The sequence below is a fragment of the Phalacrocorax carbo genome, chromosome 2, assembly GCF_963921805.1.
Source record: "Phalacrocorax carbo chromosome 2, bPhaCar2.1, whole genome shotgun sequence".
NCBI classification, from domain to species: domain Eukaryota; kingdom Metazoa; phylum Chordata; class Aves; order Suliformes; family Phalacrocoracidae; genus Phalacrocorax; species Phalacrocorax carbo.
In genome coordinates, this window is record NC_087514.1 from 115,496,399 (window position 1) to 115,511,791 (window position 15,393).

At 45.4% G+C, this 15,393-nt stretch overlaps 1 protein-coding gene across 7 annotated transcripts in view; it reads right to left on the bottom strand.

The window, feature by feature from the left end:
- Positions 1-10,836: 10,836 nt before the first annotated feature.
- ELMO1 (engulfment and cell motility 1) overlaps positions 10,837-15,393 on the bottom strand; it is a 314,254-nt gene continuing 309,697 nt past the window's right edge. For all 7 annotated transcript variants that reach the window (XM_064443946.1, XM_064443945.1, XM_064443950.1 and 4 more), the window contains one exon: positions 10,837-12,148. In XM_064443946.1, the coding sequence (XP_064300016.1) occupies positions 11,948-12,148 (201 nt within the window). In that variant the 3' untranslated portion in view covers positions 10,837-11,947. The remainder of the gene's footprint in view (positions 12,149-15,393) is intronic.

Below are 15,393 nucleotides of genomic sequence, written 5' to 3' on the forward strand. Positions count from 1 at the left end.
CACAGAGCAATTCTGTTGTAACATAAATATGTGTTTTCAGCATTTTTAAAGAAGGGCAGCGAGACAGGCAGGATTACTGTCTATTTGCTATGAAGGAAAGACTCCACACATATGCATGCGTGTGCACACACCAGATGCATCCTGGCAGAAAAGACTCCTATCTGGAAAGACATTTCTCCTTTCATTTACAGGGGAGGAAAAAAAATGGAAGCAAATTCTTTTTCCCCTTGACTAAAGAAACAAGATGTTATCTGTTAGTTTATCTATCTGCAATAGTTAATTCAAGGGCTTTCATGGGGTTCTTTTTTTTTCATCTCCGCAATACAAGGGGAAGGAAAGATTCAATATGTATTCAAAAGGACAATTAATCTTGAAACGCCTTATTGTGCATTTCAAGGAGCAAGCCTTCAATTTGAGGGGCTTGACAGGACTGTTCTCCCTCAATTTTAAAAGTTAATTTTGGTGCTAATAAGTAAACGCAATTTCAATGGCTGTTTGTACTTCTATCTATCACACACATTAGATAGACAAATATAAATAAACGTGTTTGTTTACTTCAGGCACTGTCCTGAGGGATGCAAGGGGCACTTTGCTGTCCATCCCAGTGTGCAGGAGTCATGGCAGAGGTGTGTGGCTCTGGGTCAGGGCACCTGGCCGCGTGGGACTGGCTCCTCCAGCAAATGTCTTTACCAGGGTTTGCTGGGCTTTCTCTTGAGCCGTGCAGGCAGGATTGTGCCCCAGGGTAGAAGAGGCAGGATGCGGCCACCCCTGCAGGAAAGCCATGTGTGCAGGGGTGGAGGGACCCTGCCTGGACGTGGGCTTATCCCTGCCAGCAGCGGAGAGGTTAAGCGGCAGAACAAGCCCAGGAGCTGCAATCTCAACAGGACAAAGGCTTACTGTTACCGTTCGTTTTAAAATATTGCCCAATTGTTTAGGTATTTATTTCTTTGGTGATTCAGCCATGAGTGGGAAAGGTGCCGTGACCCATTGAATGGCCTATCCATCACGCCTATGGTCTCACTGTCTGGGGAGGGCAGGGACCACTGAACCTTGGCTGCTGCCCCCACTTGTGTTTCCACTGCTTGTCCTCTCAGCTTCCCACATGTAACTCAGCACCATGGTACTGCCGAAAGAGAGGAACGAGACCATGATGTCAGCTCCCGTTCATGTAGTGGGCATGCACGGGCTCGCTAGGACCGTCCCCAGGATGAGTTGTTTCCTGCATTAGAAGCAGGCTGTTCACTCCAGCAGGTCTCGGGACGTGGCATGCCGAGCTGAAAGACCAGCTGGCGGGGACCAGCTCAAGCCTTTGTCAAAAGGCCACATCTCTGCCTCCCCTGGGGAGAAGGACAATTCATGCGTTGCATCCTTGAGCAGTGAAACCCCCTGCTCCTCCTGACATCATTTTCTCCCATCTTCTTCCAGACCGTGCTGCTTATGTTGCAGCACAAGATCCAGTAATTCCCCTCTGCTGTGGATTTGGAAAGCTGTGCGCCTCACCAAAGTCAGCTCACACCCTGCAGGATCAGGCCCTAGGCTGCATATAAATCAGTCACAGGTGCTTGAATTAAGAGAATTAATTAATAAGACCTTCCCATCCCCTGGAGGTTCGGACCACAATGAGGCAGGTAGGGTACAGGCCAACACAAAACACCATTAATCCTGCATTTGTCCCAAGTGTGACGGGCTGCTGGGAGCTATTCTTCGTGCTCATACCAGGGGGAATCGCTGGGACAGAACAGACCTGATTCTCTCTCTTTGCAGGGAACGGCTTATGCAAGACGTTGAATTTCCCCATGCTATCACTAAATCCCAGGATTCTCCTCATGAGTTATTCAGCACCTGTCACTCCAGTCTTGCACACCTCTTTTATCATCCTCACATCCACCTCTTGTCTTTCAGAGATGAATATTTATTATCATCATTGCAACAGTAGAATCAAATCCTCTGTTACTTTACTAATGCAGTTCCTTTCTTGAGGATAAGCATACCTATCTCCCAAAAAGATTAACTTCTGCTTTTCATTCCAGGACATTTCAGGAGTAAATTGCAGCCTGGCTCAAATCCTCACCACAGCAGTAAGGGAGACCACATCTGTCTCCAGCTGGGATGTGGGCATCCGAATACGTCCTAGACCAAATGATAGCTGGTCCTGTGCTTCTGGCTCATGCTAGAAAATGCCACCATAGGGGTTATGCGTTATCTCTGCATTTACCATCAGGGTCTGCTGGAAAGGACACAGTGCATTACAAAACTGGCTGGGACACAGGGCCAGTTGCCCACAGGAACCTGCATCAGCAGGCTTCAGAAGCTGGGAAAGTGTAAAGGCGGCTGATGGGAATGGGCCTTCACTAACACATTCAAGAGCCTGGAAAACACCTTTTTAATGCGCTAATGTGTCAGCAAGAGAATTACGAGTCCATTAACAAATGGGGAGCACCTATGAGTTCTCATCTGACCATAACTTTTCTTTTCCAATACATGGTATAAAATTGTGCTCCAACAGCATCTTGGGTGCCCTCATATGCCATTAGAAAGACAAGACAGCACTGAGGTACTAATTTCCATCAGGAAGCTGGCCAACCTGGCAGATACAGACATTCCTTCCCTCCTTTTACAGCATGTGAAGTGCAGCTTCAGCCCCACCCAGCAATGTTGGGGCCTGAAGGAGCCACCTCTGGGCTCCTGGACCCAGCATGGGGTATGTGGGGCTTACACACTGCGGGATGCTGACGGCAGCAGGAACCATTTGCTCCGTGCACGATGACTTTCCCAGACAGCAGCCCTACTCAGCAGCACGAGCGGGGAGCCATCAGGTGCCTGGGGATGGCTCCCACAAGGCTAAGCCACTTTTTTCAGCGTTCATGGAGGAATTAGAGTGCTGGGCAGATGGCACAAAGCCACTTAAACCGCCTCCTCCAGAGTGTCCCTCCAGCAAGGCACGACGCTAAATCATCTGTCAGTGCCTCTGCTTGGGGGGATCAGTTTTAAAAGCCCCTGCAGTGTTGCATACCAGTACCCTGCTCAGTCCCTGGAAAATTCAGCATCAAAGGTCTATCAACCTTCACCATAACAGGAGAAGAAAGCCATTTCCCTGCTACACCTGATGCCTGCTGACAGGCTTTCTCCTCCTTGTATAAGTCTCTGGGAAGCTACACTGTGGGAAGGACTAGAAAATTGCAGGCAGCAATTCCCTGCTGGCGAGGGTTCGCCTGGCACAGCAGGTGCTTGATACCTGTTCTGAGGTAGATGGGACACTTCGCAGGGCCATTGAATGTGAGTTAGTGCTCAGGTCCGGGCTGACCACAGCGCCGCTGCCGGCTGTGTTTAATTTCTTTGCTCCGCATGAACAAAGTTATTAGATGTACACCACTTTCTTTTTTTTCCAGCCAGGGTGATGTGAATCAATCCTTGCCAGTCATTTGACTAATTAGCTTAATTCAGGAACCTGTCTTCAGAAGCCCATTGCTGAGAAGCCTCCCTAGGTCAGGGAATTTAAAAGTGACTCGGGTTTGATTAAAACCAAACCAAACCAATGAAGGCAATTGCTGCTTGCTTTCTTTTTTTCTGTTTCCCCACAGAGTTTTGATTCATGGCTGTGGCCAGTCATTTCTATGCAGCAAAAGGTGGGGCCTTGGACCTCTTTTTTCATCAAATCAGCTTGCCAGAAATATATTTGGGTAAAAAGACTGCAATTCATTCTGCAGGAGTTACTGTTGAAGGACTTGTTACGTGTACCTTTTTATGGCGTCAGCTATACAGACGGGCAGGATGCTTTTCTTCAGGCAATGCAAGTTTGGTGATGGAGGTATCGGGCCAGAATTTCTTACTGGGGGAAAGGTATCCAGAACGCTGCAATTTGGCTTCTGTTCAGGGTGGGGGGAGGGGGAGAAAGCCACACAATTTCTAACAGAAAGTGAAAAAATTTTTTAAAAATCACATTTTCTTTCAGCTACAACTTTCTATGGCGCTTTACATCTTAGAACTAAAAAGAAGTCCTCAAACACTAATTCTTTACAGAAGGAGAACCATGACCCATGGCAGTCCAAAAGCCATCTGAACAGCAAGTTTCAGCCATTTTATCTTCTCGGTTTCCCTTCCGAAATCAATGACTCAGCTAAATTCACAGATTCTGTGTGTGTGTTAATTTTCCTTCAGAGGCATTTTCCAACGGGAGATTGTTCTGCCCCTTTCCCAGCCAGCTCAGCATCCCAGCTGTGCTCCTCTCCCTGCATTTCTTGCAGAGGATTCAAGGTGATGAAAACACAATGGTGGTGCACACTCATGCCAGCAGGGCACTTCCACAAGGCAAAATAGTCATCATTAAAAATAATAAAAATCTAAAATAAGGCCTTAGAAAGGCTGCTTTGCCTTGTGCAATACTTTTTTTCTGTTTCCCCGCTGCCCTGCACACAGAGCTCAGCAATTTGGTGCTGTCGCCTGCTCTTAGGTATTATCCACACTTCATCTTTGTGCCCGAGCATGGCTGCAGGTATAAGGTATTTTTGACAGTGAGGCTGGCTGCTCGTTCATGTTGCCCCAGCCTCCTGTCCCCATGGCCTCTCCTGCGCAGCCCCGCTAATCTGCCAGCCTCCATCAGGGCGCTCCCAGCTCTGGTTTCCTCATCCCCTCTCATCTCAGTGCTGCCCACTGGAGCATCCAACATTGCCAAGCTGTAAACGTGCTAGTTTCAGTGGTTTTCTGGGGAAGTGGATCTGAGGCATTTGTACCCTCTGTGTGTGTGTGCATGCGTTTGTGTGCACACATCTACCCATGAGCTGTCAGATTTGATGAGAAGTTGGAGGCTCAGAAATGCTAAGCTCTTACCAGTTTTATGAAGGTCACTGTGGAGGACTCTGTGAAGGTCCTCACTGAAGGAAAAACTTGGGCTGAAAACAACCTCATCAGACGCTGGAGAAGCCATCCACAAGCCAGCCCATTTTAACGCCTCAACCTCAGTTTTCAATGGACCTGGAACTGTACTGGAAATGAGAGAACCAAGCACGTGAGATGGACATTTATGTGAAAGCTGGCTTGGCTGGGTTGCACTTTGACTATTTGGGATAGGTGAAATGGTGGATAGGGTATCACTGCACCCACCCTGGGCTTGGGACAGAAAGGGGAAACCCAGGACTTTGAGAAAGGTCAGAGGCTGACAGAGTGTATCGTGAGTCAAGCAGTATGTGCGAAGGGACCTGCGTGGGTGAAAAGCAGCAGAAATAATCCTACTGGTGCTCTTTAAATGTCATACTCCTGGCAGAGAAACCTTTTACATGTTTCCCTGCTCGCATCTCTAAGCTTTTCAAATACACCAGGCTTCTGCTGCCGGGGGGGAAAGGGGGGAGCCGTACCATGGGAAAACCCTGTGGATGAACCATTTTCCTCTGGGACAGAAGCAAGCAGTCAGCAGCTCTGCACAAGGTACCGTGCCCGCATCCTGGGTGTCCTCATTTTAAGTATTTGCAGAAAACTATTTTTTTATTTTTGAAGCCTGGCAGATTCCTACATTACTTTTCCTGACTTCTTCAAAAATTACCCTGACACAACAAACTCCCTGCTAATTGGCAGGGTATGAGGTCCAACAGGCTCAGCCTCCTACCTGTGCATGGCCGCTGGTGGGAGAGCAAAGGTCTCTGGGGTGCCTTTGCCCCTTGGAGGAGGTGTGCGGGAAGGGGGATATTGTATGTGAGGCACTTCCAGAGAAACTGAGAGGATACACACACACCTCGTAAAAAAATGCTGCCTCTTATTAAGCAAAAGACAACCAGCCTCCCTCCCTCTCGTGACAGCCCAGAGGAGTCCCAAGACATAATCAGTTTAGGCTGAACACCATGTTGCCTACAAGATTAAAATTAGACTCACGAGGTTTCATCAAGGGAGAGTTTAACTGCCATGCTCAATCAGGCTGCAAAATCCTCTAATGACAGTTGAAATAAAGTCATTCAAGACACATCCTTAATTGTCACAGGGAAGAAAGCCTGCCCTTGGCTGCATCCATTGGCAAAATTATATTAGGTGTCTCTTTTCCCTACCACCCTCTATGTGCATTGCTGTCTTGTGACCATACCCTCCCCAGGATGAAACTCAAGGCTGGAGTCCTGCTTGAAACAGCCAGCACTGGTCCCCCAGCTTCGTGACTGTCCCACAGGTCACATCTTAAAGGAGATGGTCTATAAACAAGAGGCAAATAGGATGAGAGAGTGTTTGGGTGAGGCTCCCAACGTGAGGAGGCTTGTTTGGCTCTTCCATCTACCATCTACCAAAGATGGTATAAACCCACAAAAGCTACTGATCTCTGCATAACACCTCCAGCGAGGTGGCTACGGTAAAGCTGAGAAATTCTCTGTTGAAAAAAACACATCAGTTCAGAAAACTCCTCTATTTCCAACAGCAATCTCCCCAACTTGGAGAAGATCGCTCATGAAATGTTTCCTTTGCCCTACGTGTGTCCCCACAAGCTAAGCATCATCGGACCAGCTCTGCTCTTCAGAGACCTTCAAGACTCCCAGCTAGAGATGAAAATAAAATGTAAATATATGCTACTAAATGAGTTTGAAACTGTCTCCAGTTCTTTTAACCTTGCCCTTGAGAGGCTGCCACAGGACGGCGCTCCCTGAATCAGCGCATTGAAATCACCTTGCCATAAAAATTCGTGGCTCTTCCAACGTCCATTTTACAGCTGGTCATGCTTTAACAAACTTGTGCTTTTGACACCACTCCCCCTCTCAAGTTTCATCCTGATTTAATACAGAAAGGGGTTCCCTTTTCAATACTTTTACCTCTGTGTAAGTCCTGCAGATGCGTGAAGCAGCTGGGTGATGTTGAATAATCAGGTGGCATCTTGTTCAACCTCCTGAGTAACCAGTGGTACCCAATCCAATTACATATCACACAGAAAAGTCATTACTTGCATCGCCTCCAAGCATGCAGCGAAAACTCAGTAACAGGTAAAATTGCCTTTCTGCTCACATAGGCCCTGATCCAGTCAGGTCCACGGGCACCCACCTAAATTTAGGTGTCTGTTTATCAAAGTGAAATCAAGCCTCTTTTGCTGCAGGGGTAAGTGCTTTGTTAATCAGAGAACTTGTGTAAGCCATGTGGATGCTTAATATTCAAATATAATTATCATCTAGTGAGGGAGGGAGCACTGAGCTAGTCTCATCTTGATTTAGCAAGCTCTGGGAAGTCAATGACAGCTCAGCCAGCGGTAAGTGACAAAAACTCTGTCCTACGAATGTCTTCCAGAGTTTGCAGGGGTTCTACCCTCAGCAGCATGCAGAGGTTGTGGGAAATCCTTTCCACTTGCAGCTCCTTGGTGCTGCTGTATGGGGAAGGGCTCTTTTCCTATGTCAGATGCTTAGTATTCCAGGCTTGTTTCTGACAGCTAAGATATCCCGAGGTCAGTAAGGGATAGATTTAAGGGCTAGATATGCTTTTTCTTAACTCTCAGGAAGAATGAAACAAGAAGCGGGCAAAATCTCACATTCATCTTATTACACTCCTTAGATGAACGACTTTCACATGACAGCGAAACTAATGGCATTTACTTGTCAGTGCAGCAGCAGGAACAAAAGAGAGAAAGGGGGGGATATGGCAGTACAAGAGGGTCCTCCTACTCTCAGCATCTCCCATTGCTGGTTATTGCTCAGGATTACACCTTGCACTGCTGTAGAGCTGGATGCATCAGAGCCACCTCTGATCGTTACAGTCCAATGCAATGACAAGCCACCAAAAAGCAGACGAGTTATGGGGCATTTCATGCCCATGCCCCTCTCTCCCTGTCCACACTGGTAGGAGGGGGTTTTGCTTCTCCTCCCTTTCATCCCTCCCTCTTTTAAGAGCTGTTCAGTGGCCAGAGCCTGTGTGATTGCAGCTGGTGGGCTACAGAGCTGCTGTGGGCATGCAGGGCTCTCTTGGGGCTCAGCCGTCTGCCAGAGAAGACAGGGATTTGTTCCAGGCGGTGGATCCCGCCAGATTTCCATACAAGCCTTCACATTCCTGTACACGTGACATGCCTGCATTACCGGGCAATACTGATGGGAGGAGAAATGTTGGTAACAAGTGCCCTGGACAAGCAAAATGCAACCTTGGGTAGGGCATGAAGACATGATGATTTCACAAATAAACAGGATCTTACATAGTCATTTTGCAACCGAGGAGACAGTCAGCACCCACCTGCCTCTTCCCCTGCAAGTTGTAAGGTTTAATAAAAGAGTTCTCTGTACTGAAACATGAATTGCTTCTGAAAAGCAGTAATGAAAGCCCAGAGAGTGCAAGCTTTTTCTCTGACATATAGCTTGCTTTTGTGCAGGATTACTTCACATTGCTGCTCTTCTCCTTGTCCTTACAGGCAGGGCAAGCAGTTGACTTAAGAAGATACATATTTTTCTTGATTCAGGTTTTCTGGTAAAAGAATATATTCACTTTCAAAAGCAAAGTCATTTCAAAAACAGGAGCTAAAATTAGACTGATTATTTTTTCGTTCTCTCTCCCCTTTATGGCTTTTACAAGCAATTACCCACTTAATGTTTTGAAATTATACAAGTAACTTCAATAGCAAATTTTTTTCCTGTTGCAGCTCCTTGAATGTGAAGCCTTAAAAGCTTTTCCGGAACACACAACAGCATGAGCAAATGAATTTGCCATTTTCATTCTCATTTTTTTTTAAATGAATGGGAAACAGTGGGATACTTATTCATCATTAAACATTTTTTTTTAATTTCATAATGGTGAAGCGAGCCTGTATGACAGCTCTAGAAACTGAAGGCAGGATTTTTGTTTGCACCGTGGCCCTTTGTGTTGCTGTGGGAGTGCTTTTAAAATAGCTTCATGGGCTATTACACCAACGCATCTCTCGAGCCTCTTCTTTCTTATGGCAGGGTGGGACACGTGGGGGGTGACAAATTTAGCATGCCTGCTCATGTGACTGGCCCACACAATGCATAACCCATACAAAGAGCTGGGCCACGTGAGGAGATGGGCTCCTGTAACCCAGGGCTGCAGGAGGCGGTGAGCAAGAGCCACATGGCAGTGCCACGGCATCCAGCCGGCCCCGGACCTGAACCCCCCCGGGCAGCCTGCGTCTGCCCTGCTGAGTCCCAGGGCAGGAGAGAGGCCGCTGGACCATGTCACCTGCTTGCACAAGGCCTGAGGGGTGCAAGTAGAGAGCCAGCTGTGAGCATTTCACACTCCGGAGTCCCATGCTGCCTGAGGGGTGTCGATGTGCCTCAGTGTAATGCGGATGGGCATAGGGTGTTGGTAAAAACTGAGGGCTGGATTGCCAGCTCTTCTCCTGCCACCTCCCCTGGGCTCTTGGTGTGCAATCTGGGGCACTCACCTAACCGGGGGAGGCAAGTCTAACCTTTCCCTCCTGCTCAGGTTGTCCCCTGGAGGAGGGATTTTGTTTGCTCCTTTCTGTCTGTCACGCAGACGCCTACCTGCTAAGATTATGGCAGGGGAATGCCACTGAGCCGGCAGTGCTTGGTTCTTATCACTCAGGAGTGAAAGGTGTTTCTTTTGACAACAAGCAATACCCATCTGAAGCACAAGCTCTGCAGTCTGTAAATAAAAAGCAAAGGTTATGCACAGCCAAGCCATCCAGCTGGGTCAGGGAGATTAATAAAACAACTCAGATTCTCCATTCTGCTCCAAGTCTTGTCTTCATGCAGACAAGAGGCAGCATGAGTGTCTCGTAAATAAATGTGTTCCCACCTTCATCCCCCCCTGATCCCCAGGACGCCTCCAAAATCCCCTGTGGCAGGCAGTGCCTTTGCTTTCACTCATTCCTGACCTGTGGCTACCTTTGCTATAGTCTGATAAGGCTCCTGAGAATAAAACATTCTCATACTCCCACATCTCACATTGCACATCCCTCTTCTCAGACTGAATCTCCTCTCAGGCCACAGCCCACTGTGACCTCCTTCTCCAGCATTTAACTCAGAGTCTCTTTTTTCCTTACTTTACCATCCACCACACCTAAACCAGCTTACATCTCCTTGTTAGATCAAGGCATTCATGAAATACTGCACACACACAGCTTCAGGAAGACCCTTAGGACCCTCATGCTTGAATTCATACAGTGTTCTCCTCATCCTCCTTTTTGTTGCACCTGCAGGACATAATTTCTCTCCTCACCTGGAATGGGGTCGGTCAATCAGGATGTTTGCCCCAGAGGTGGCTGGATGGAGCAAAGGTCACCTCAGTTGTGGTCTTCTGCCTCTGTCTGAACTGGAACCACCCTCTAGGTTTCTCACTAGCGTAAGCTCTGATAAAACCCCTTCACAGTCTTTTTCAGCTGGGTCTGAGTAGGAGAGGAACTCACACAAAAAAACCATCTGTCTTCAGCCTGTGCTGTGGGACGGAAAGGGCTCCTCTAGATCTACACCCAGCACTTTCAGAGTAAGGCATATTGAACTTAGTGAAATACCTAAAAGAACATGAAGAGGCAGGGAATCCATCCTGCAAAGCCCAAACTTCCCCAGTACCAATCTGCTGCAGCCAGAAACCCTCTCAATGGAAGAAATGGAAATACAGGAACACAGTTACTCTAGCAAAAACGGTAAAGGCAGCAGCCTTAAACTGACGGTGAGCACACCAGTACGCTGTGATTTCAGATCTCACAAAGGGTCCTTCTCACAGGAGGGCTCTTGTACCCATGGCAATGGAGATCTCTGCATGCCTCTCATCCTTGTCACCACAAACAAGTAAGTAAATTCCATCAGATGCAGATAAGAAAGGTCCCACTTTTCCCTCTCCTCTTTGTACCAAACACTTCAGAATTGCTAGGAACAATAAAGAATAAAAGACAACTTCAGAAGAAAAACAAAGTTCCAAGAATCATCACAACTCAGATTTTTATTCAACGGTGAAGTTGAAGGGAAATATTATTTCTTCCCTTCAGGGCAAATGTTCCAAATGAAAATTAAGTAAAAATATCGCCCCCCAAAAGTACTCACAATGAAATTAGTTTTCTTTAAATATATTTGGCAAAATAAAATAAAAAAAAATTAGAACCCGTACAAAAAAAATCCCTTGCAAATTCATAACACCGTAGCAATGACAACAATGTAAACCTGGATGTTTGGCAGTTGTAATTAATTTGTGGAAATTACTGTTGAACTTTGGAGCAAGAAAATAAAAATCACTTTCAATAGCAACAAGCCAATTTTAGAGGCAATTGAGGCTTAGGGAACGCTATAGGGACAGGACAACACTAGTGGCTTCATACACAGTTTGTGCGAGTGATCTGCTAGTGTGGGGCTATTCAAGAGCTGGGAGGAAAAGAAGTTAAAAGCTATTGCAGCATTGCAGCGTATGGTACAGCAAAGACCTGCAGACTTTCCATTCTGGGAGCCGATCAGTTGGGTGAAGGCTGGTGGCAAGAGTTGAGATGCAGTGGAAAGAATCATGACAGTGATGAATGGTGCAAGCACTGGGAAGCAGTTAACGATTTTCATCATCGCATTGGATTCAGTTGTGAGGAGACTCTTGGGAGTGTCTGGGGAAATCTTCTGCTTACAGTAGCTGCTTTTGCTCTCTACCTCCCTCCTCCTTCCAGTTAAAGCCTCTGCCCTGCCAAGTGGGTTTCACAGGCATGCAGTTTGATAACATCATCCTTTAGTTAAGAATGTCTATTCCAGTATTAAAAATGTAAAAAAAGTCCCCGGGAGGGTGCTGCTTAGTAGCAGTCCTTGCCTTAAGCAAGGCCAATGGACTGCAATTGCAAGTTGATTAAAGCAATGTGGATTTGGATGAGCAATGGGGAAGATGGGAATGGGGAAGGGATGCAGGGAACAGGGAGGAATGCAATGTTTCTACACCCCTCCCTAAAGCCAAAATCCAAGGTGCACAAGTAGGTTTTGTTTTTCCTCACACTCTTCTTTTTTTTTTTTTTAATATCTCTCCAGTTATAATATTTCCAGTTTCAAAGGAAGTTTCAGAGGCAGCCTCAGTTACAGTCATAAACAAAGTCGTAGTTGCTGGGCTCCTTTGGGATAGGTGGGGGAGCATCTGGGATCTGTATGTTTTCCAAGTCAAGGAGGCGTAGCTTTATCTCCATGCTGAGCAGCGTGTCTAGGTCGTTCCGCGTTAGATCACTCAACATATCCTTCCCAAGGAGGGCGTTCAGCCCATCGGTCCACACACAATACTGCACAGGGAAAAGATAAAAACTAGCATTAATAGACTTTCCGTACACAAACTGCTTGTCTGTCCTGGTCCTCTACAGTTATTGCTCCCCCAGGGACTTATGAAGAGACCTAAAATGAGGTTGATTCATTTTATTAGCTCGTATCATGAAGAAGGCATGTTCTACTGAAGGGCTTAGAAAACGGACAAACGATTCCCTAAAAATGGGAAGAAATGACAACATTCAGTTGTTTGGTAGTTAGGTGTCTCCTCCAAACTTCTTCTTGAATATTCTTCAATAGTTACGGGAAAAAGATCAATATCTAATTTAGGACAATGAACCTCTAGAAATATCTCCTTCTCCCCATCTCTTTCTCTTTCCCCAATACTTCCAGAAAGAGCCTGATTATCTTACACCAAAATTTTAATTCCAAGACAGCTAAGTTAGATAAACTTAATTCCATCCAAAATCCTTCTTGGCTCTTTGTGTAAGATTTCCTGTATCAATTACCTAGTTTTATCGTGGCTTGCTTTCCTACAGATTAAGTGGTATCACTTGACCTACACAAAGATAGGCTCTCACATATCTATGCCAACTTTACTACTGTTTTACATGAAATAACATATTGTGAAAAACTATGGAGTCAATCAATGCTGTGTCTTTCATTAAAATTAAATGCCAAGGTACCTGGTATAATTCTAAATGCCGCAAATGCTGAACTGGCCTCTAAAACCCCTTCCTTACTGTTAGCTGTTTCCTAATAGGAGATGCCATCTTTCCCAACAGCTGACAGCTTGAGATAAACGTGGGCTGAATAACCATTTTAAATAAGGTACAAACTCAAGGGAGATGGGTGATCTAGAGTCAACTTCTATCAAATAAGTCAATTCCATTTATTACTACAAGGCATTTATTCAACTATGAACAGAAGTACTCAAATGCCATCATCTAAAAATAAAGATTTCAATCATGAACTTGTGTCCTAGTTTGCAGGAGAAAATTCAATCAACTGTAACTGCATTTTTATCTTACAAATACTTCTGCTAGATTTCATGCCAAAAAATGGATTTTAAATTTAGCTGACCATTTGCTACATGATACCGCCAAGTTTAAAGATAGCCATGGCTGACTTCAAGCTATAGCAGAAATGAGGATTATTTTTAAGGAAGAGAGAGAAAAACCCCTCTTGGGGTATGTCTTCATTCAGAAAAAGGGCATATTTTTAAAGGAGGATTGTTAGCATGCTTTCAACATCCAAAGTGAAATCTGACCCATCTAGGCCAGTAACAAAACAGTAGCAGAGCAAGGATTTCACCCATGGTGTTGGTAAGCCAAGCCGCAGCTTTAATATGAGATTAGCTGTGTAGAAGAGACTTGAGGGTCTGGGCTGTCCTGCTAACAAGTACGAAAGAAACAACTTAGCCTGCCTATTCTAGGCTCTCAAAGTGTGTCACTGAAGACTTTTAAAGCATGCAATTTTTGTGGAGTGTACACAGAACAGCAGGAAAAGAAAGAAGCTATCCTAGAAATGTAATTATTTTTGAACAGACTATAACTTTTTATGATCGACTTGAAAGCTTTCTTTGGGAAGGTTTTCCCAGAATTCATTCTGAGGAAAGGAAAAGAAAGGCAAAAGGCTCTGCTCAGGTTACAGAAGTGCAGAGCATCCATTCAACAGATGCAGCCCCTGATGTAAATTGTCCATCACCTACTCAGTGAGTAGGGCCAGTGTTTTCTCTGGGGAGGAATCCCAGCGAGCCAGAAAGCAGAACTGCATTTTTCTCCTCTTCCAGACAGAACTCATTCAGGGCCCACAGAAACCAAATTTTGGCCACAATTCAGATGAGTGCAATGGCCTGGAAAAGGGGCTTCCTCTCTAATCTCCATATTGGCAAGTGCATCTAATTAAACTCCTGTACATTTTGAGCACACAGAAATCCTAATGAGATGGTGGAAAAACAGAGGCATTCATTCAGAAGCTTTTTTTCTTTTTAATATGCAAAACAGACTAAGAGCCACTGAAAAATTAATTTACTACAGATTCATTTTCATAAAACTCCAATGAAACCTAATTATAGCCTCCCTCATCAGTTTCTCTGTCAAAAATCAAGGATAAGATTAATCCACCTTTTTGCTATGTAGTTGAAACCAGCTATTAGTATTTAAATGAAAAACAAATACGATGTAGTGATCTCATGGTGCTGAATCCTCTGGCTACCAGTAAGCTCCAACAGATGGCTGAGGGTATCGCCAACCTTAAGTGTGTAAGAATGAGGTCCAAATCTCAATGATATTGCTTCAGTAATGAGATTTTATTAAAGAAATACCTTGGGAGTCAAGTCAGTGGAACCAGAAAAACAGACAGGTTGTGCAGGCCTCATCCATCTGGATGCAGCCCCGAGCAACCTGGTCTGAGCTCATCGCTGACCTGCTTTGAGCAGGAGGTCAGACTGGGGACACCCCCAAGGTCCCTTTCAACCTGAATCATCCTATGATCCTCATCCAGTTTTTGTCTTCAGGACACACTCAATTCCCACATTCAGACCTCACTCTACAATCATGAGGACTGTAGAAGTGCTTGAAAAAAAACAACCCATAAGTCTGACCTGAAATTGTCAGATACTAACGTCATTCCTGGTGCTTCACACAATGCTTTCTAAATCTTGAGATGTCACCCACCAAATCTCCCAAGCTGGCGATGCTGACAAGCACCCCAGTTACTGTGATGAAGAGTCATGGGCTTCATAACATGCCACTTGCCTCTCCTTGTGGGTGCTTCCTCTGAATGAACATTTGCGCTTTTGCTTTAATTACATCTCAGTCTTCTGTAGGCCATGGAAAAGCATAGAGGAAGTGAGATGCCCTTTTGAAAACATTCACTTAGAAACTGTCAAGTAGCAGCAGAGACTGCTGCCTCTGGCCGTTTTTCTGAACATATTAACTTTGTTTCTAAGAAGCTGCACAAGATTACAAAAAGAAATAAAGATAATAGGTGTGTTAACACAATCATGAGCAATTGGGTTAGTGCATCTCACAATGCTACTGCTGCCAGTGGGGTGCAGTAGCAGTTTTCGAACATTTAGACCATTACAATATACTTGTAGCCATAGGCTATCTCTGAGATACAAGTGGCTGAAAAATTTGTTGATGTTCATGACCATTTGCTCTATGAGCTGAAACAGACTAGCATTCAGTTTCTGGAGAATTTATATCAGAGAGCACCTAACATATGTTCAGTTTAGAGGATGAAGACAATCATGCCTTGC